The sequence below is a fragment of the Malurus melanocephalus genome, unplaced genomic scaffold, assembly GCF_030028575.1.
Source record: "Malurus melanocephalus ecotype Western Australia unplaced genomic scaffold, MMel_1.1 scaffold_131, whole genome shotgun sequence".
In the NCBI taxonomy this organism is placed as follows: Eukaryota; Metazoa; Chordata; class Aves; order Passeriformes; family Maluridae; genus Malurus; species Malurus melanocephalus.
The window spans coordinates 752,448-775,959 of record NW_026623363.1 but is presented as its reverse complement, the minus strand read 5'-3'; the positions used below and the strand labels follow the sequence as shown (position 1 = coordinate 775,959).

Sequence of the window (23,512 nt, the reverse complement as noted above, 5' to 3'; positions counted from 1 at the left end):
CGCTAGAACTRATTTGCAATTTATGAGAACGTTATCTTCAATTTCTTCAACCCTTTTCCTTWTAGATTGCCCTATATAACAAATAATAAAATATATACCTTGATCCAGTGCCATCACTCCTGCCATGGTAAACACAAGTGCATTGTGAAGGACAAAAGCCATAAACTTCTTCAAAAAAACTTATTAGGAGGTAGAAGTAAATAAACAGATACATGGCTTCCTCCCAGAACTGACATGAAAAAATGCAAAAGCTTTATTCCTAGGCACTCATGTGCAGTGTGCTACCAGTGTGAATGTAGCCATCCATTTAGTAACAGCAGATTACAGCAGATTAGCCGAGATCTGGAGTTGCTTAACCTTCAAATGTATCCTGAATGGCATCAGTTAAACCARCTCATTCTTCACTCTGTCAGAACACACTCTGCTTCAAATCACATCCAACCGTGTTCCAAGGCTGTTCTAATATGCATCTTGTAGAGTTAGCATGCAGGAAAATACCTCTTTTCTTCTTCTAAGAGGAAGTGCATTAGTTACTGTCTAAAAAGTGTTCCAAGGCTCCTGAAGGAAATCTAGTACACTGTGAGGATATTGCATGGCATTTTCTTTAATATTGAAAATGACAAAGTAATAGAGAGCCTAGATTCCAGAGCTTTTAAAAAATCCTGTAAAAACAGGACTTTGCCAAAAATACACATATACTTTAAATAAGTTATACACTGCAAAGCCAAATGGTAGATAATTKAATACATACATAATAATTGAAGCTAGATCTATATAAAGTCATTTTTTCATTCTGAATAAATCCATTGCTCATACTGTGAAAGGTATTTCTTGAAAATTAAACATCAGACCTCTATAAACATAAGATTRACTTAGAAGTGATGAGAAAGTACCAAAAATATTTACTCAGTTTTACGTGCCTCCCAAGTGTGGCGCTTTAGGGTACATTTTGTCACAATTTCAAGATTTGCTGTGCAGTCACAAACACTAGAAACTTGGCACTTACAAAACAAAAGCTGTCTTTTCTACAAATTATKTTGGTCTCTGAGTCAAAATTTTWAAAATATTTTAAATATGCTGAAATYTCTTCAAAATCYTGAAACCTAGTAAAATATTCTATAGGTTTAGGGTAGACATTTTTGCATCCTGACATATTCACAGAAACAGAACTTTGCAAAGCATATCAACATGGACACTTGGTATGGAAATATATACAGCCATAGGGAACATCCAGAATATTTCAAATCTGGAAAATTTTCAAGGGAAGTTAGTGGAAAGTACTTTATGAAAGAAACTAATATATATGAAATACCTAGGGTCACTGAACCTAAGCCCTTCGCACTGCAGTCTCTCCTGGCCCCTCTGTCACCTTGCCTAACCCTGTAAGAGTCACAGTGGCCATTTTGCCATTGTTTTTTGTTTGGGACAGACATATTAGGCCAATAAACCTCACTCTCAAAAACTAAAGTCTTGGTMGGTTTTGTCTCCTTAACTTCTCTAAAAAGATTACTGTGACTGACACAAAACAGCTGGCCGGGAAAGTTTACTATTCAAAAAGATTAATTGTCCAAAAGATTAATTAACTTGAACCCAGATTTCACTCCTTTCCATGTAACTTATGCAGGCAAATGACTGGAGTTCTGTGATGTCAATGCRCTTTGAGACACGCTCATGGGCAAGGCATTGTTTATGGTTATCTCTTGTCTTGTCTGACATCGCACCATTGCCATGATTGCCCTCCGAAACCTGCAAAGGGCAAGAAAGGGAAACCAGAGAGATCATTAGCTGGAGAAACAAACAGGATGGCCTTAACTATTACTTAACTATTACTTAACTATTAATAGCTTTCAATTTTAGTAGAACATACTTATTAAAAAATCACACATTTGGAATTCAAAAAGGTCTCTTTCACTTCCATGTACAAAAATGTACAGCTAATTTCATTTCTTCAACAGGGATCAGAGAAGCTTTTGTTTATCCCAAGAGAGGGTACAGCCACAACAAACATGAACTTACAGAATGGGAAAAAAAACAGATGTTTTTCCATTGACTCAGCAGGATCAGGTATGCTCACCGAGACAGAGACCACAGGCTCTGCTTGAAGGTTGGTAGCAGAGACAGGAATAATGCCTCTTTGCAAAACCCAGTCCTCAGTCAGAGGCACTTGCTTGATTAGAGCATTTGTTATGGTTGCTCAAATCAGAACAGGCTTAACCTATTTACTTTAATGAAAAGGGTCAATCCATCCTAATTAGCCAGAATAAGAYACATCCCAAATCAAACAAGAAAATCTACACAAGTTACACGTCACTAAGCCACAYACTTTGGCCACAGTCATTAAAAGCAGTCTACTACTGATACAACACAAATTCCATCATGAATTCCCTTGAGAAAACACAAGTGGACTTTCAAATGCTATGTCAATGTGTTCTCAAAAMTATGTATCAATTCCGTATGTTCTGATGATTATCAAAACAATTTATTTTAAGGTTTCATGTCCAAAAGGTCATCTTGGGTAAATTAACAGTGGGGTATCCTCTGCTTTTCACTAATCAGCTTGTCATATTTTAGAGATGATCCTTCTATACTCAGATGGTAGGCTATAATCATGAAATAGACTGGTACTAAATTAAGAACACTTACTTTTTGTTTGCAATGACATAAATGCAMGGATTGTAGAAAGTGGAAGATTTTGCAAATAGAGGGGCTATGATGGCCATGGCAGGAGAAATTTTCTTTGGGTCTCCAAAGGAAGACCACAAACACACAATAGAATATGGAGACCATGCCACCAAGAACATCACAATCATCACAACAGACATCTGTAAAACAAGAGGAACAGACACGTGATCAATATTACCTCAAGATGAAGACCTCAAGACAAAACCTCCTAACACAAGCACTTGCACCTAGGTGAAAATAGAGCTATCCTGAATGAAACAATATATAAACAGGCACACCTGACACATTCTGACAGCTCACAATGAAATCTCACTTTGGGGATTTAATAGCATACCTCAATGCCATGTGTTTGGCATGCTGTCATTTCATTACATACAATATTTCTTCAATGTCAGCACTACCGATGATGTTAACTCTGTTCATCAGGAGTTTAAATTACCAGAGAGGACTTCACACATTAATTATGACCCCCACAATAAATCCCTCTGGGATACTATTACAGACCATAAAAATGGACAGACACAAAAATCTAAGCCAAATATTAAATTAGKATGTAATAAAAATGTTTTGTAAGGCTTCATTATGGTCCCATTAAATAAAAGGGGCTCTAGAGCACAACCAGTACACAAGCAGTGACTCTCATAGAAGATCCCTATTTAAATACAAACACAATACCTGACACAATACCAAAATGTAAGGAAGAACCCTTCAGTTTAGAAGTTTGTTGCATAGAAAGCTTACAGGAGGCTAATTTGCAAAAAACAAGTAGCCCAGTTCTAAAGGAGGATATTGCTTAACTCCAAAGCATCAATCTTTTTTATTATAACTTAGTGTGTTCAACTGCAAAATAGGACAAATGCATTTGCTTCATAAACATGAGTCTAAATTTTTCACTGAATCCTCAGTTTCAAAWATTCTGAAAGTTCTTCATAAAAGTGAAACTCTCTTTTGGTAAAAATACTATTCTTTGGAACTTAGCAATGAGAAAGTTTCCCAAGGAATGCTAAGTTTGCACTCTTAAGTGGCTCAGAAACATAGGTACATACTCTTCTGTCACATTCTCTCTCACTTTTTCATCATGCCCAACCATAAATCACATCTTTACACAAAATCAAAGGAGCTAGTGAAGTTCAAGATTTCTCAAGGACTTTTATACATTAAAAGAATGTCAACTTTCCAGGTAAGATATAGAATTTCATGCCATAACTCACATTTKCTACTGCTTACATAAGAGATAAGCTCAACAGTCTGAAAAGAACAAGGGATTGGAATCACACAGCTTGGAAGCTGAAAATGCACTTTCATTCCTAGGCCATGAGTTCAAATCAGAGTTGAGCAATCCATTTCAGACCAGACACATCTGTGAACCAAGCAGAAAGCCTAAGGACCTACAGACCCAGAGTAAAAGTTCTCCTAGAGCACCTCAGAGGTACATTTCTAGATAATGACACAGGAGAGAGGCAAGGAAAATTCACAGTGTTCCCAGCCTTCAAAGTTGCTATTCATCTGGAAAGACTATTAGACCAAAAATAAAGAATCTAGTGTGATAAGCCAAGCCAAGAGTTTTCACCAAGGCTCAGAACCAGCTAATATTTAGTATGAAAGAAAGAGAGGAATCTAGGGAACCAAAATGCTTAAAAGGCTGCACCGTTCCTTCGCCGTTAGGATTTTGACACAAAAGAATCAAAATGCTTGAAACAAAACATGCACTCATTTACCTTACCTTTGTCACATCTACTTGGTCAGACCAATCTATGTTAATGCTCTCCAGGCAGTTACTGCTGGCATATTGTTTCATTGTCCGGGAAACATTGTAATAACAGTAAAACATGACTGTTAAGGGTACAACAAAATTAACAGCAATTACACTCATTGTGTAGGAAATAAAGGACCTGATAAGACAGAAAAAGAAAACAGAGTAACTTACAAATAGCCATCCAGGGAAAGTTACCAAATAATTTGGTCTTTTGATTTCATTAAGAATTTTATAACAAGCTCTAAAATAATAAGGAAATTTTTTTACGGTTTTTTTTTTTTTTATTAGAAATTTCAAGTATTGAGTTGACATGGCTCAGCTCCTGCAGGTTTTTATCCTAGACTTGCTCTATGTTATTTCCACCATTTTAATTTTTTTTTTTACTTACGCTTCAAACTTCAGAAAGAAGTTATGCTCATATAGCAGTGAATTAAACAATCTTAGACTTCAGCGAGAAGCAAAGTTAAAAGAAAGGGCGAGGGKGACTCTTACGCATCATTTTTCCTCCAATTGACGGTGCACGTGGCTCCAGTGGGATCGGGAGCGTAGCTGGCCCAGCCCGCAGTGGGCATGGAAGCCCAGAAGATGGCATTGATCCAGGCAGCGAGGATGAGAGTGGCATAGCTGCGGGCTGTCATTCTCCTTCCTGCAGCCAAGCACAGACAATCACACACAGCTCTCATCTGCTGCTTCTAGTGTCGAACTAGAGGGACAACTGGCTTCCAGCAAGCACATAATGGGTTAATAAAGACCCTTTCCATGGGGGAAACACTCCCAAACACTGGAGCATGTGTGCTTCATACTGCTGACTGACACCTCGGTCCCTGGCAAAGCCACCTGAACACCATCACCCATCCCAGCTCTCAGCATTCAGRCAATACCTGATCCCAACCCCACGCCAAAAGCTCATTACACAACAGTGCATCCAAGTACATCCTTGGAAGATTGCAGGGCAGGAATTAACTGTTACAACACAGCTGGAACACAGGAGAGAAAAACACCCAGGGTGGCRTTAACACAACACAGGCACACACCTGCTTGACAGAGGTCAAAACTTCACACTGCCAGAGGCTTTTTGTGTGCTTTTCTGTGTGGATGTGGCCCTCTAAAGACTGAAAATGGCCATGAAAACACAACTGACAAACAGAGTAATAGCCTAAAGGTGAATTTTTCACTTAATGAGCAGTATGCCAACTAGATACCCAACTTAACCAAGTACTGTAGGTTCAAGTTACACTCAGCACTGTAATTATGGAGTCATTCATGAGAAAACAATAGAATCAAATCAGAATTTTGTTGCTCCCAACAGTAACTGATTTCTGACTGTAAGTACAGTACCTATATCAGGCCTGCAGATGGTCAGGTAACGGTCAACTGCAACAACAGTGAGCAAACCAATACTCGCCATCCCAAAAAAGATATTTAAAGCAGCATAGATCTGAAATCAAAACAAGAAGATCCTTTCTGAGAAATCTTTCAAAGGTACAAGCACAAATCTGTGTATTGAATCAACATWMATCATTCAGCCTTCCATARGCAAGATCTTGAAGGAACTAATTCMATGCAGGCAATTTGAARCCAGCTCATTAGAAATCCTAAAGTCAGCAGTCTCATAATCAAAGAAACACTGTCTTTCAATAAGTAAATTTTTAGATTCAGAGTTTGGAGAGGTTTATTTCATGTTTTCAATATATGTTAATGAAACATTAGCAAATATGAGTTCTTAATTACCACTCTTTCATCTTTTGTATAACAACACTTATTTCACAGATATGGCCCACTGATTTATCCCCTCACCCCCTATTTTTATGTGTGTCAGATCTTTTGCACAGAGTGGCASATGCTGCAATCCCAGCATGCTCCAAATGCATCATCATCCCATGGGAAGCCTGACCAGGAAGCATGACTGGGAGAGCTGTGTTACCACTGGCACATGGCACCAGCAGTTACAATAGAGTCACACAGCATTCAGCCATCTCCCATCACAGGATTYATTTGGTTTAGGTTGACATGAGCTGTGCTTCAAGTGGTCTTAACTCTCAAAGCCTYCTTGGTGAGATCTCACATCAACCCACACACACTCCAAGTCAATCCAGATCCAAAGATGTTAAAAGAGAGGCTTCCTGTCAAACAGTGACTGAATTTYGAGCTTGAAGCAACTGTCTACTGAGGCAATGTCACATTGTGATATGCATCTGTTATAAAAATGTCCRAAATGTTTCCCTTGTAACACATTTTCAGTATATGCCTTCACATTACTACTCATACTCCTGGGCAYTTAAGCCCACAGCCTATCAATAATGTGAATTAAAATGAGAACACACAGTGAGCAAAGGCCACCATCTCTCTGCTATGGAAGTGTATTTTTTTTAGTCTATTCTTAAAGACAGACAGCTATTAAAATTAGGCYGAATCTTTAATGGAGACCAAGAGACTTAGAAGCCTCTATTTTGGACATCCTAATAGTCCCATCCAAAAAGGACACGCATTTGCCAAGCAGAACTCACCAAGATCTGTCAAACTCACCATCAAGACAGCAGCCACAATCAAAGTCTTTTAACTATCAGCTAAGTCACCAAATGAGCATGTGCTACTATAACCATCTTCATTCTGGGATTTGATTTTATAAGCCTTCTTAAAGCTATTTTAAAATAGTCTAGTTGATAGATACAAGGTTACACTTTGACGTTTTCAGTAAAAAAAAATTTAAAGCGAAATTCACATGAAATTCACATGTCTCCAGAATTTGCTTACATCACAGAACACTGGCTTCACAGCTCGATTCAAATTCTCCACCTTATCTCTTAAAATAACTAACATCAGGTAGAGTCATTACTTATTTCTCAGTTTGCTTATAAGTGSTCAAARCTTTCTCTGCAACTGAATTGCAATACCTGGCATCCAGTATATCCAAATTTCCAGCTTCCATGCAGGTCTGAGGCAGCAGACATGGGGTAACCAATGCCACTGACACCAATGTCAGTAAAAGCCAAGTTGATAATAATTGCATTGGTTGCTGTCCGAAGCTCTTTGTACTTAACAAAGATGCCTAAGACAACAATGTTACTGAATAAGCTTATCACTCCTGTAAAAACAGAAAAAGGAAAACTTTACAGAAGATACACACCAGCACTACACATGCACAAGACAATGCAGCCAACTRTGATATATAAGTCCCAAACAAGCTTTATTTTCAGTCAAGTGTAATTTTGCAAAGAGGATAGACACCTGAAAAGGAGAAAAAGGCTTTTCCAATTAGGCAGCCTTCCCTTGGATTCAGTAAGCACAAATAGTGGAGTATTTGCCACACCTGAGACTTTTGATGCAATGACAACAAGCACAGCAGAAATTCAAATGCATCTAGGATTACACTTCAAACACTCTGGCCACCTAGAACAGTGCTGACCTCTCTGGTAAAGAAGAATGCAGGTTGGTGATAGGAAAAAAAAAAAGGTGTCGGAAAAAAAGCTTCCAGCACCTGAGGGTTTCCATTCTGGGCAGACAGCTTSCACTGTGCTTTCAGACAATAACCCTGGGCAAAAGGGATACACAAGCTTTGACTTTGGTATCACTATTTGAGCCAGACAAACYCCTCTCTCTGCTCATGAGGTCCCAAGCTTTGTCAGCATCAGAGTTGGCTCATGTTGCTGCAAATTGTATTTTCTAAATCTTGCCAAGCAGTCTGGATGATTTGCACAGCAGCATGGTTGTGCCTGCACCARAGCTTTCTCCTCCACCTGAAAAACTCTAGGGCTGTGTCATTGCCATGGGAAAAGTCCAGCCCTGTACTGAACTTGCTCCTGCCTCACTTAAAATCTGTGTATTTTCAACCTTTTTTTGGTCTGGCTTGACTCAAGCTGCATCTGAAATCTATTCTTAGGCAAACCAAGAAATAGCCAGGAGTCTTCTCAAAAGCATTGTAACAAACTAAAGCTAAAATGAACATTCTCTCTCATATCCAATCCTTCTGAAATTTGCTTTGGACTCCTCAAGGTACCCGGGACACTCTTCAGGACCCTGTGCATCAGGATGCTTTTTCTGATCCTGGTGTCCTCCATACCCTTATTTTCTCCAGCTACTYCCCTTTCCTAGCCAAATCCTACTGCTCACTCGTGGAGTGACTTTACATGGCATTCCCACAAAGCATCTTTTTATTGTTGTTGCTTTTATTTTCTTCAGACTCCAGCCCATTGTATCCAGAGGTATCCAGAGCAAACTCTCACCCTCTAATACTTTTATTAATACAAAGTATTAATAAAGTTAATAAGGTTAAAGACTCTACCTTATACCTCAGCAGAGACAAGACTCACAGCCCTTATCAATACAAGGGAGAATCCAAACATGTTCAAGTAAAGACAGACATTAAAAAAATTACTTGCAAATAATAAGAGGAATTTATAAGTTTTTCATAGATTTCCTAGTCTGGCACAGCTGCTACAGTATCACAGAACCAAATCCTAAACTTACAATTTTTTGCATAGCCTGGGCACCTTAACTTACAAGTGCATAGTGGAATGTTATTTTGGTAAAAGTCTAACAACACACTGTCCATGGAAATGCCCCTCAGAATTTTTCATTCAGTTTGGGGTTTTGTTTGTTTTGCTTTGTTTATATTTCAGAAGTTTCACCTATGAATTGACACATTACAGTTTTTGTCATCACAGATCTGAGGAATGATTCTGTAAGGTGCGTGAGTGAATGACTGTCATATATCAAGCACAATCCTTTTATTTCAGTCACCCTGATACCTCTTTTATTATACCTGAAAATCATATATGGATTTTCACTGCCACATTTTATGAAACATCTCCTATATTAAAGAAATCCTCTTATCATATTCAGCAATTTTAAAATAAAAATCAGGCAAAATCAGAGTTAACCCTCAGCTATCACTCTTTTAACATCACCAAGGAAGTCTGTTCTCAGGTGCAGGTCTCCTGTTGGGGGTCCAACATCTTTTGGCCACACAGATGCCATCTGTTATCATTTTCATATATTCACACATTCCAGGAATGACACTGATCATGTGTGCTCCTAAAACTAACTGAACCAAGGAGCTGAGGATCTGATCTGAAATGAACACCATAGTAAGAAAAAAACACTTGCAGTGCCAGTTCTGTCAGATCTCCTGTTGACAGATAGTGTGTCATCTCTTGGGAGAAAGGGAGCAAAAGAGAATTACAAGTTTAATAAAACGGGCTTCTTATGAGGCATGTTTTAACAGATATTACAGCTATCAAAAATGAAATGAGAAATACAACAGGACAGTAAACTCATATCCTCAGGGTGAAGGAGAGATCCTTCTAGACACACTTTAAAAAAAAAAAAAAATTAATAATTCAGAGTCCAGTCTTAAAAGTCAGGTGGGGAGAGGGGAGGCAAYAATAAACAGGAAAGAAAAAGTGAAAACTGCTAAACCTATATTCATTAAAAATGTTACTACTGCAAAAATAAACTCATAATAGAGCAAAGTAAGAATGTTTTGAGGAACAACAGCCTCTTCTCCCACGCAACAAGCGATAGGGTGAAAGGAAATGGCCTCAAGCTGCACCAGGGAAGAGTACTTTTGGATATTAGGAAAAATTTCCTCACTGAAAGGGTTAGCTAGCATTGGAACAGACTGCCCAGAAAAGCAGGTGAGTTGCTATCCCTTGGAATGTGTAGATGTGGTGCTTATGGGACATGGTTTAGTGTTGGACATGGCAGTGCTGGGCAGTAGCATCAAAATAAAAGAAATCAGGTACCTGTAKAACATGAAATTTACTTTTCTAGCTAGCATTTTAAAATTATGCCAGAGTATTTCATCACTACAATCAGGAAGATATCCACAAGGCAGCATAGCTTGCTGCAGCCTGAGCATCCCTGTTGTCACAAAAATKAATGTACTGACCACTGCAGAGTGCAATGCTTCACAATTACTTCCTTCTCAGAAAACRAGAGAGAAACCTTAAACCTTTTAAAAAGCAGTGTAATGATGAACACTGTACCCAGACTTCATTCTCATTCTTAGACATCTGCTTATTAGCAAGGCTTAAATTTTCCAGATGTGAAATTTGCTGTGGTAAGGCATTTGCAAAGCAATCAATCATACTTTCAAATATTTTATGGATTTCATTGTCAAAAACATTTCTCATTAAGAAAGTAAAGATTTACTAGACTTCCTCAACTATAATTAGAAAAAAAAAACATAAAACAAAACCTGAAACCACAAGTAATCAAACTTTTTTTTTTTTTCTAAGATATTCCATTTTGGTGCAAGATTAAGAAAAAAGAGCTGGGTTGATTCTGGCTAATTCCACTGACATMCTGTGATCACCAATGATAGCTTTGATCCTGAACACCAGCTGGTCAAAACTGTAGGAAAAKATTTCCTTGTTACATACAACATAATCAATTTTAATACAAATGKTAGAGGTATTATCTGAGGCTGACCATTATCAGTCTCTACAGCTTCTTAAGAAGCCTACTGATCTGTGTAGCTGTTCTATTAATTGCTCTAAAGACCTTAAAAAAATTATTGTCTTTGCATTCAAAAATACCCACTTTTCCAGAACAGCAATTTGATACTCACCACTTCAGACATATATGCTAAATAAAATGTGCCCATTAGCAATAATATTTAATGCAAATGTAAAATACGTTAATAAAGTATTTTCAAATCTAACTACAACATGGAAAAATTCGTGGTACAATGTATGAATCAAGAACAAACTGATATGATTTTCTGTAATTAAGATATAGAAGACCTATTTTTAAACACAGTAAGTTGCAGTTTTGGTTAGGTGGATATTACATTATTATGGCACTCAGYGCTTCAGAAAAGCTCAACTGAAGCAGTTGTAGTTATATAATCAGAAAATTTTTTAAGGAGGGGAAAAAATCATAATCATTCAAGTTTAACCAAAGACCACTGCAGTCAAAGGGAACAAACACGATGTGAAGCCTCACAGTGTGCTTTTCTAACACATGTCATTGGTGAAAAATACAGCTGCAATTGGAATCTGCTCTTCTCTGATTAATGACCAGCTCCCTCCCTCTAAGTCACATTCCAACCCTTCCCCTTACATCCCCCTAACAGACACCCGCTCACATGCTCAGACTACACATATATTACTACAAACATGTGCTCCAGGAGAAATCTCAAGATAGCTTCAAGCACATCACAGAAAAATGCAAGATGTGACAGCTATGCCCTATTTTTATCTCTTTTGCAAACTGGCAGAAATTAATTTTCACTCTCTTCTATAATTACATATCAACAAAATGTATTTTTTGAGACACAACGCTGCCTTCAAATATAGAGCAGAAAACTTAGATGTTTCTGCACACTTCAGATGTTTCTGCATATTTCAGTCAGGCAGCTGATTGCTAACTTGTCAGTAAGTACAGAGAAAAGCCATCAGACAGCTGTCTAATACAAAATGAAATGCCATCACTGTTASTACAAAATGAGCATCCAGATCTACAAGTTCTATTTTTAAAAGTTACGCAACAATTTGYCAATGCCCATACCTGCTGTTATTAAGTAAGCTGCAACTATGTTGTGCTCAGTCTGTGTGAAGGCTGAATGAGCTTCATGGTCACTTTCTGAGGAATTGGATGAGTCATTCCAATGCATTTTCGACAAAAGATTGTCACCTATCCTCTGCAATAATTCATCAAGAAGACGAAATACTACAAAACCCKGTCAAGCAAATTCTTTCATTATTCAACAGACTCACTGAACAATTAAAAGAAGGGGGGTAGGGAGGAGTTCCCCTTGCCATTGACAGCTTCCAAGCATGATTTAATTGGACTAAAGTGGAAAGAAGTTTATGCTCCCAATCTATGCAGGAGATTGTTAATTAAAACAAAGAGCAGCACAGAACTGAACAAATTTTGAACAGTATGCTTAAACTTCATTCTTACTGCTAATGAGATTAACTGTCACATGCTCCCAAACTTTTTCCCCTCAAACCTCTTGTGCAATGCTTGGGAAACCTCAACAAAAGTTGACTCAGTTCAATCAATCAATCAGCCTGGCTTGGAACTAATTCCCATCATCACGCAAAGTACAAAAWCCTGCAGTACAACAYRAAGACACAAATTTCGRTTGCCTTAAAAAGCAGAATACATTTACTCTAAAACCCTTCCCTTCAAATCTTTAATGACCTACTTTTTCAAGACTGTTTGATTTAAACTCTCTGACAAAGACACAAGAAAAACACATTCTARTATTTTCCAAACTGAAGCATGATTTTCAGAAAACTCATCTGTGACATTTCTTAAATAGCCTAGTCTRTAGAAAATGGTTGTTGAATATGTGTTAAAAGGTTGAACATCCTCCCTCTCCTAAACACAATATTTGTAAGCTGACTTTGAGCAAATTTTCCAAAGCATGTTACTGGGCAGAAAATTACTGGGCATTTTTCAAAGATCTGAGCAGCAAAAGCTCACGGTGTCTTCCCTTCAATGACAAGGTATCAGCACAACAAAGACCTTTTAAAAAACCCTGCATAAATATTAGCTGCAATAAGTCCTTGGCCAAAGAGTTCATACAGTGTCCGAGAGCAGCTGTTTCCACTCAGTCCTGCTTCACAGTGTTTGCTTCCAGTCAGTTTTCATACTGAGTATAAAAGTGACAAGGATGAGCACCGGTGGTTCCTCAGTTTAGGTTCACAGGTAGGTCAAGCAGGTCCCAGGCTAGGGCTGTGCCTTCTGAGCAGCAATAAGGGTGCAGTGACACAGGAACAGAGCCATCCCATAGGAAGTATACCTGAACAGCTCTCTGTTCTCTAACCTAYGAAATACTCATTGAGCATTCCCTCCTGATCCTCAGCTCTCCAAAACAGACATCCTGCATCTTCAACCAGTTTGAATATAAAGGTAAGAAAACTTTTATATAAAACTTGTACAGTCACAACATTTAATAATTACTACACACAATCTCTTGTCACAATCCTAAGAACACATTTTCTTTAATGTCCCACATCTACACCCACAGCTCTCAGGATACTTGTATTAATACAGTTTTTTTCTGTCAGAAGAGGATTGGGCAGCAACAGGGTGGCAGGGTTCTGAAAGGAAAGATGATCTGTCTGGCAATGAAGCCACTTTACTCGTGCAACACTGTCCTGAACTGAAAGATAAAGGCATGGTGATAATTCAGTATCTTTTGTTTTCCTTCTCTTGACACTTTGGCAAGATTTTCAAAAGCACCTCAGATCTTGCAGCTTTCACAGAAGTCAGAGCTGCAATGCTGAATGTCTCAGAAAAGCAAAGCAATACTATTTTTATTCAGATAGGATTCCAGATGTACAGTAGCAACTAACAAAAGAAATTTTATGCTTATTGATTAAAACACAACTTTCTAATATGGGCAGTCACTCTTACGTACCATCACATTGTCTCTGCCTCTTCTTAAATTTGACTAATTTTACAACAACTGGAATTGCCAGAAAAAAAAAGTCAAAACTAAAGGCAGACATCATCAAAAGATTGTTGGTTTTTTTCTGCAACACTGTACTTCATAAAATAAAGCCAAAAAGATAAAMGAAGAAATTAAATATTGAAGTATACAAATAATCCAGGATGATGGAACCACAGCTGCTAAGCCAGATAAAATATGTTGCTTATTAACACTGCTTATTAATACTGGTGTAAGAAAATATAAAATCCAAAACCTCAGGCCGTTCTTATCCTCCAATAACATAGCATTACTGGTACCAGAGGGGCCTTTTATAAAGGCAAGTGATGCCTTCCCTTCCCACTTGTCCCAGGTCAGCAGAAAAAKGCAATTTCTATTTAAATTCATTCTTCAATTTGCAGGTATCACTATTTGTATGTGGGCCAATGCAATGTGGGGTTTAGCAAGCTGCTTTCAGTTATGTGTAAAATATGTATCAATGTACAAATGATGAGAGTAATGTACCTTTTGCATTTAAAAAAAAAGAAAAATCAGAACCCAAAACCAAACCTCTTTCTTTCCTATTTCCAGCAGTAATCCCACTACAAACCCATCCCAAACCCAACCCCACCCACATTTATTACGACCACCACCTCTGGAGGGCTCTCTAAGGAAAAATGTCTGTCCCTTTAATCTTTTCCCACACGGATGTAAATGGTTCAAACCCACGGAAAATAAATTAATAACTTACCTCTTTCTCCTCGTTSAAACAAACTTTTACTAGATTCAAACTGTTGGTTAGAAAAATTTTGTTCTGTAGAGATTTTCAGCTGGCAGAAGAAAACATCCTGAAAAACACGTGACTCCACAAAGCTTTTTACTTGCCATGTATCACACAATAGCTACACTTCTTTTTTAATAAAAAAACCACTGTTTCTTGCCAAGACAATGCTTTAAAAAACTGCAAAGTACAAAGTACTACAGTATGTGTGTGACAGTCCAGYATTCCTTCAGGCAAACATCTACATCTGCAAATCAGTACCAGAGAAAACCCTTTCTGATCTACAACTGCCAGTGTTACAGATTTACATTAGGCATCCCAATTATTTTCTGCACTTCATCTAATTTCTCTGRCAAAGTAATATAATAAATCTATTAAATTCATTGAGTCGTCCTATCCCAGCAACAGCAGGAAACACAAGGAAATTAAACAACTCTGCAAGGAATGCAGGGGCACTAAATACATTTATAATACACCTCCATGTATTATACTTTCTTTAAGGGATTTAGGTCCCAAATAGAAAAAAACATAAACCAAACATTTTGCTGAGGCATGGATAAAAGGCTCCAGGTCTTCTAGAAAATACTTGTAAGCAATCTGATCCAAGTGATGTATCAACTCTCAGTTTCAAAATCAGCGTCCTGGGCCAAAAACACAGCCATGGCAGTGGAGGAGGRCACAGGTAGGTGACACCAGTACCACTGTGCACAGTAGGCTGCTCTGAAGCCTACCTGAGCTTCAGGAATATTCCAGGACAGCAACCTATTTTGTGCTGCTGGAGCAGGTGGCAGTGAGAAGCTATTTAGATRKTGCAGCTATCTGCTTCAAAGGCTGYCAGTAAGGGGGAATACAGGGARCACCAAAGTGTCATCCAGAGCCTACACCAACACCTTAGTCCCACTCCCCTCACTTCAGACTGCACTGTGACTTTGCTTCCCCAGACACTACAACTACTTGAAATTTGCCATTTTTGCCAACATACCTATTTCTGTCAGGGAACCTGTGAGCCCCTTTCCTATTCTCTGCAGGAGCAGCACAGGATAATCTGTAAGCACATATATAAAGCTGGCACGTTTCACTTAATAGGATCGGGAGCACCAGGACTCACAGGCACAATTTGAATTAAAAGTTCAAGACAGAGATTAAGGTCTCATATCAAATTAGAGAACCTCTATTTTAGTTCATTACAGCATTACACTGCAGACATGTCACCTTAATTGTTTTGAGACTGAGTTTTCACCTATTACAGTTAACACCTTACTTTAGTAGGGCAGGGTCATGCCATGGCACAGAGAAGACAACACAGAATGTATCTTCCAAGTGCCATCCTTCCCCAGAATGGAGAAGGGAAAAAAATGGCACCATTATATGGCAAACACATCCAGACAGTGTCCTCGTATGTTCCTTCATTTTAAGAACATCCTACAACCTCCACGGAGATGAATTATAAATTTTCTCTGAATATTTTCATAAAATCCATCCAGCACTGTTTGAATRCACAGGCCACACCACAATGCTCCTCATTCATTTCCCCACTGGGACTGCAATCCATTCCCTACAACCCAGAGSCCAATCTTTCCTCCACAGCTGCAATGGATATCGCTGTTTAGCCCCTCTGCACAGAGGCCAAAGCTTTGGCTTGGCAGTGCTTTAGGCTGACTCRCTGCTCCATCTGCTGAGAGACTCACAGCACACAGGTCTGGACTGCAGGGCAGCACTGCCTGCAGCCAAACACTGCCTGTCACACCCTGCAATGCACAGGGGATGGCAGGAGCCTTCTGACAGCCTGGGGAAAAGCATGTCCCTAAAGAACAGCAAAGAGCAGCATCAATTTGGCTGTAAGAGAGAGGACTGTGTTACGTTAGAATAAGGAAAGATCTGAGCCAGCTGCCCACAACTARCTATTGAAGCATCAGTGAAGAAACCCAGCGCAGAAGATGCAGCTGCAAATGTGACAGCAGTATTGACACTGCAGCTGCACTTGGTCCGTACCATTCAGCCACAGTGTGGAATGCCCAAAATGAAATTACTTGCTTGGAATTTTGTCTATACAAAAGGAAATTCTACAATGCCTCAAGTCAAAGCCCTAAGGCTCTTAGGCCTAGCAATCCATAGCAACAAAAACCTAGTCATTCTCAGAATTCTGGATTTAAGTAACCTGGTTAAAGCTAGGCCTGTAGCAGTATCAGGGAAWAAACTAGAATCTCTCACTTCCTGAGTGCTTTGGGTTAACAGTAGACTCAGCTGCTAGTCACAAAATCAGACCTAGCAGAAATTCAATGTTCAGTGTTTTGGTTTTTTAAGCTGAAGACCATTTTATCTGTTATCCTATGCAGTATCTATTCATATTCAACTGAATCCTTTAACATTTGTTTTCCACTCTTCCAAATTTTGTTCCAGATTATTAAAAGTAATGGTCAGATTTGTTAAAACAACCAGTAACTGTCCAGTCTTGATAYTGAAAAATAACCTGTTGCCTTTTGWTAAGCAGAAGGCTAATACAATTCATCTGCCTGTTACTGCATTCATCAATCAAAAAGTCTAACAGTACAATCAATTCTGAACTTTTTCACATTGAACAAGGTGTTCAAAATACTTACAAGTACATGATTCTACAGATCCCTTTTCAAAAGTGCTTGGTAGGAGACATTGAACAAACTCCTAACTCCAACTGAAATCCAGGGAGGTTCTAGTTTTCACCTGTTATTTCCAAAGTTCCAGAGCAGAGAGTCACCCTGATTTCCATCCTTAAGAAGATACAGTCACTATCTTTTCCAAAATCCTCATTAGGCATCCATTTAAAGAGACCAAAGACTGATGCAGACCTTTCCATGCCTTTCTAAGCAATATGTAACTGAAAGGATTGTGTGCAGAGGAGCCCTATGATGGGCTATTTCATCTTCACCCTACACAAGAAGAGAGCACCACAGAGGTGCAGTGCCAGGACATCAAAACTTCAAGAGAAACAGGCTAAAAGGGGATGCAGGGCCAGTTAAAACCCCTTAGCATTTTAATATCAGTGTAAAGGTACTATGATCCAAGTACACTATTCACCTTGTCTTATTCATTAGACAGCAGCTTTTAAGAACATTTCATGATGACTTTGGCTTTCATTAAGATTTATACAGAAAAATTCACAAAATATACTTTGTTATCGGTCTTTCTTTTATAGATTATTATGTATTTGTTAAAAATTATCAACACAAAAGTTTGAAGTTTAATTCATAAAAAACAGTTCATAAAGGTTGTTTAAACATGGAATGTCCATTTCAGAGCTACCCAGAAGATCTGATAAAAAAGGAGGATGAGGACTAGACTTCGGTCATGTAGGTTCACCTGATGCATGGGCATGCAGTGAACCTTTAGAGTCTTTTGAAAATCCATTTCAATTCACTGTTTACGCCAAAATCCAACATGGAGTCAAGCATTGACTGCACTGCTTGTCAGAAACAAACAGTTGAAGACAAACATGGAATCCTGGCTTAGTTAGAGAAGTTTAGACATATTTTGAGCAGTCTTCAGTTCTCTCCTCCTGTGACCATTAGCAGTCATTAAGTGTAAAAACAGTCGTCTTTTGTAGCTTCATGTTCTTTATAAAAAGATTTTCAGGTTCTTTATAAAAAATTTTGCCTGATTCCTCACTTCTGCAGATGACATGGTAGGACAACGAGGAGATACTCATGGCTCCGTTTTTAATGTCCTCTTCCTATTTTAAGAGAAAGGAAATATACACCAAACAATTCACATCTTAGTTACATTTAAGGCAAATTCTACACATAACACTAAATGACTCGATAGAATAAAATGCAAAAAACTAACATGATTTTATACACTGATCAACAAATGCAGAATACTGTGCCACAGTTTAAGCTACTGGGATGCACAGAAATCTCTTGCACAGAACTATAAACATCTGTAAGACATTAAAAATCACAACATTCTGTTTAATATTTACAAGCTTTAGAAACCAGCAGCAATTCTTATTTCTGAAAGGTAAAAACCACACTCACCTCGAAAGCCTCCTCCACCACCTCTTCCTCCTCTGAATCCTCCTCCTCCTCCTCCTCTGCCTCCTCTGAATCCTCCTCCTCTTCCTCCACCTCTGCCTCCTCCGAATCCTCCTAAACAGAAGAAAGAAATTACCCTTTGAGGAGCTTATCAATTTTTGGTTATGCACGATGATTTATTTCATTGAGAGCYTCTGAAATAAAATTAAACAAGAAGAAACCAGAAACTGTCAATTGCTGGACAGTTACTAGGTCAGTTACTAGTACCTTGCTTCTTCTAGGGATCATCTGAAGCATTTTAGGTATTGTTTAACATCTGATGTACCATGTCCAAGATACTAAAGAGACTTAACATTTAACTTCTCTCACAAGAGTAAAAAATGAATTACATGTATTAACCAGTAACTGATTACAACTATTAGTAATTAKTATTTATTAATTACAACTCAATAGAACATTAAACAGCAAACCACTTAGAAACACTTGTGGCTTGCTGCAAAAGGGCAGGGTATGGAAAAAATGGGAGAAACTGCAATGCAAGAAAAAATAAACTGCAGCTTTAATTGAACTGTGCATCACATGTGATGTTCAAAATGCTTTCTGCCTTTGTTGTATATCTGCCTTCCCTCCTCCCTATGCTTTGGAGCTGTTATTTAGCCAGTCTTGCCACTGGAAAGATTCACTGCATTTTCTATTAAGTCAAACAGAAAGATGAACAACATTTTACTTTGCAATAGAGCTGTTGATATTCAAGTATTCAACAGTAGCTTTAAAAAAACAAAAAAAMCACAAATACTCCACAAAACAAATGAACAAAACAACCCATGGCACCTCAAACAACTCAGACATTCTGCAGCTTTCATTCTTGTGATCTTACCTCTACCACCACCTCTTCCTCCCCCACGTCCACCACCACGTCCTCCTCTACCACCTCCTCTGGGAGCACCTTTTTCTCCAGGRGGCCTTGGCAAAAATCTCTGAAGGGGCAGCAGCTTTGCTGGATCAATGTAAAACTGAAGGAAGAGAGTTCCATTAGGCYTTCAAAATATCAGGACTAAAAAGCCCATTAATATCTTCCTTTACAAATATCCACAATTTGGTCTTACCCCATTATGWCAAATTGTCCTCTGCAAATAGCCAAATAAAGAAAGTACACAAGAAGTAAATCACAGTATTAAAAAGCTGCTAAAATATAGGTGATACTTGTGCAATTTTCATTCGTAACATCTTTTCTTGTGGGGCAGAGAGAAGGAATGATGTGGCAAATGCAAAACTGAAAAAGAAGAGGAATTTAATGCCTATGTTTACAAAGGACAATCAGCTTTCAAACCTATTAAAAACTTAATAAAGCTTTTATTATCTGCTGACAGAGTAGACTTATCTAACAGATGACATACAGTAAAATTCTGTTATGGAGATTGGCTTACCTTTTGCATTTTTTTAAATGAAGAGGCTTTCATGTTCTCAGACAGTTTCACTGAAAAATACTGTCAGTTTCTTTAAGGAGCATAGCAGTAACAAAACATTAGAAACTGATTTTGGTTAGTATAKGGAATGAACATTCAAACATTTTCTAAGTCAGCATTTTATAAATTAAGCTAAATTTGATCACAATTGCAATTAAAAGATCGGCAGAAACTATTTCTAACTTCTTCCCTTTTTTTTATATGGTATTTTGTGGTAAATTATTTTTTTCCTTCTATGTATTAAGGTGTAAGGATGAACATACCAGTTCAAAGAGTGTATAAAACATAACTGTACAGAAACAGACTTGGAGAGCAAGTGATAACCCCTTTAGCCTCAGGGTAACCTCAAGGCTTATCTGCAAAGTTCACATGCTGCAGGGGCTCTGCTGCTGCTGCTGCTGCTGCTGCTGAGTGCCCGGCTGGGCAAAGGCATAAGCCAGCAGCCACCACATGCCCAGCCTCATCCTACAGGGAAATGGCAAACACTCTCTGTGACCCCACATGCAGYTTTGTGTGACTCCTTTGGCCCTCCRGTGTGGAAGGGCTTTGCTATGTAGTTCCCAAGACTCAAAAAAGCTGCTGGCCAACTCTGCTTACTTCTTAGTCTAAACTAAATGGGGGAGCAAGGAGCTACAAAATCCAGTAGCTTATTGTTTTCATACATTACTCAGCATTTCAAGTAATTCTGATACAAAAGAGTAAATCTGCAAATCAGTACATTCAGAGAGTTACGATGACTTAAACCTGCACTTTTTATTTCACATTTAATGTGGGAAAGGAAATGTCTGATGATCAACCGATCAATAAAGGCTGAGTYCTACTGGTATGTTACAGGGTTACTCCCCCAAGTATCCTGCTTTTGTCATGGATTCTGTCAATCTGGCAGTGACAAGAAAATGTACCCAGTGCCTCTGTGTCAAGCTGGCTCTGCCAGAGATGTCCTAACATATGCCACTTTCATGGGCAGGTTAGGTAATAAACTGGACTATAGCAACAGGACATCTTAGCATCAACTCACTTTATAATTAAATAACRAGCTGGAGCATGACCAAGGTTCACTAATGCACAAAAAAATTCACAGGCCTTTAATCCAACTCTGTTATGGCTTAGTAACCCACAGCATGAAATTTAGTCAGTTAGCCAGAAAAAGTAACAACTCGAACCACCACGGATCCAAAAGGCACCACCAATACTAGTGCAGAGTGAAAACCTCTGATTGACTTTTAAGTACTCTGCCATATGAAAAAAGCTCTAAGACAGGCACTTAAGAAGAACCTCCTGACACCAACAGTTGCAGCCAGMCTTGTGTCTGTTCATATGTAACTGGTAGTCAAACCCTGCGTTATTTTAAAATCCCAGAGAAACCCCATTTAGTTTGCAATCAATTTTTAAAAAACAAATATAGTAAGTCACACACGTTTTGAAGGATACAAAATCTCTCAGCTGTCCAAAGATTTCATCCACTTTGCCAATCTGCTCCTTATTATCCAAGTACACTGGGGCGTTGAAATAAGGCACCTTGTTTTCTTCTGTTTTACATTTACAAACAATGTCATCTTCACAGGGATGCATGAACTCTCCCAATACTGCAACAAAGAACAAACAAGCTTAAGACTTGAGCAGTCATTCTAAATGAAATAAATAAAATTTCCCACCCCTGTAACTTACAAACTACCCTCTCTGGAGGGCCCTGGTCATATCCTCCTCTGTTGAAGCCTCCTCTTCCACCACCTCGTCCAAAGCCACCTCGTCCACCACGGTTAAAGCCACCTCTGTCACCGCCGCCTCCTCCACGGTTAAAGCCACCTCTGTCACCGCCACCTCCTCCACGGTTGAAGCCACCTCCTCTTCCTCCTCCACCTCCTCTTCCACGAAAGGACATTCTCTACTGCTCCTACGTTGTGCACAGAAATCAGTTGTTTAAGATATAAGGATAAATCACATTTGAGCTGCTGTACRAGTCTCCTATCAGCCTTGTTAATTTTATGGTTGGTCTTTTCCAACCCTCACTAAAAACATGCTGGCCTATGAAAAATCAAGTTTATGCCTAATATGTCATCCACTGCAACATCCACCTCCCAAAAAGTGACCAGCACCTTTTCCRCTCATCTGCAAAAAGGCTGAAGATGACACTCTCCAACCCCAAGAAAAGTGTGTGATGGCACTCTGTGTCACTTACTYGTGGGGCTGGAAAGAAAGAACATCATAGAATGGTTCAGGTTGGAAAGGATCCTAAAGATCCTTTAGGATCTTCCAACCCCTCTGCTGTGTGCAGGGACACCTTTCCACAGGTTGCTGAGGGCCCCATCCAACCTGGCTTTGAACACTCCCTGGGATGGGACAAACACAACTTCTCTGGGCAACCTGTTCCAGTGTCCCACCACTCTCACAGTGAAGAATGTTTTCCTAATACCCAATCTCAACTTATCCTCTTTCAGTTTAATATTCTCTTATTCTACTCCTAYATGCCCTTGTGAAAAGTCCCTCATGAGCTCTGCTGTAGCTTCCTTAAGAGCACCAGAAGGCTGCTGTAAAGTTTCCCCAGAGCCTTCTCTTTTCCAGCCTGAACAACCCCCACTCTCAGTCTGACTGCAGAGGAGAGGTGCTCCAGCCCTGTGACCATCTTCGTGGCCTCCTCTGGATCTACTCCAAACGCTTCATGTCTTTTCTGTGTTGGGGGCCCCAGAAGAGGATGMAGCACTGCAGGTGGGGTGTCACCAAAGCGGAGCAGAGGGGCACAATCCCCTCGCCCTGCTGGCGACACTGCTTTGGATGCAGCCCAGGACATGCCTGGCTTTCCGGGCTGTGAGTGCACACTGCCGGGTCATGTCCAGCCTCTCACCCACAGCACCCCCAAGTCCTTCCCTGCAGGGCTGCTCTCCCTCTGTCCATCCCCCCAGCCTGTGGTGACACCGGGGGCCGCCCCGACCCTTCCGCTCGACCCCGTTAAAGCTCCGCAGATTCCCACGGGACGCACCCCTCGGGCTCGGCCGCGCTGGGAGCGCGCCCTCAGCGCCCCACGGGGACCCGGCGACCGCCATTCCCTGAGGGACGGCGGGGGACAGACAGTGACGGGCGGACACACAGACAGTGATGGGCGGACAGACACACAGACAGTGACGGACGGACACACAGACGTGACGGACGGACAGACAGTTACGGACGGACACACAGACAGTGACGGACAAACAGACAGTGACGGATGGACAAACAGACACACAGACAGTGACGGACAGACAGACATGGTGAGGGCTCCGTCCCCTCCCGCGCGGGACGTACCTGCACGTGCACCCGGGCCGGAAATGCCCGCGCWGCCGCAAACGAAGCTGCCTGCCGTAAATGAAAAGGCAGCTACCGGCCGGCACTGTCGCAAACTCCCCGTGAGGTCTGTGCGCTGTGGGCATGACACTGTTTATAATAATATTTGCTTTTCGC

The 23,512-nt window shown here is 39.7% G+C and overlaps 2 protein-coding genes across 2 annotated transcripts; both read right to left on the bottom strand.

Annotated features, from left to right (window-relative positions):
- Positions 1-229: 229 nt before the first annotated feature.
- On the bottom strand, positions 230-12,523 carry RRH (retinal pigment epithelium-derived rhodopsin homolog). The gene is made up of 7 exons (XM_057370727.1): positions 11,951-12,523; positions 7,333-7,523; positions 5,777-5,876; positions 4,931-5,084; positions 4,406-4,574; positions 2,644-2,822; positions 230-1,746 (listed from the first exon to the last, which is right to left on the bottom strand). The coding sequence occupies exons 1-7, from the start codon at positions 12,054-12,056 to the stop codon at positions 1,617-1,619; spliced, it is 1,029 nt and encodes a 342-aa protein (XP_057226710.1). The 5' UTR covers positions 12,057-12,523; the 3' UTR covers positions 230-1,616.
- A 2,702-nt stretch (positions 12,524-15,225) lies between these two features.
- Positions 15,226-23,434, bottom strand: GAR1 (GAR1 ribonucleoprotein). The gene is made up of 7 exons (XM_057370724.1): positions 23,357-23,434; positions 21,746-21,971; positions 21,509-21,663; positions 20,039-20,098; positions 19,489-19,624; positions 18,615-18,725; positions 15,226-18,310 (listed from the first exon to the last, which is right to left on the bottom strand). Exons 2-7 carry the CDS (start codon positions 21,957-21,959, stop codon positions 18,297-18,299), a joined length of 690 nt encoding a protein of 229 aa, XP_057226707.1. The 5' UTR covers positions 21,960-21,971; positions 23,357-23,434; the 3' UTR covers positions 15,226-18,296.
- Positions 23,435-23,512: the final 78 nt, after the last annotated feature.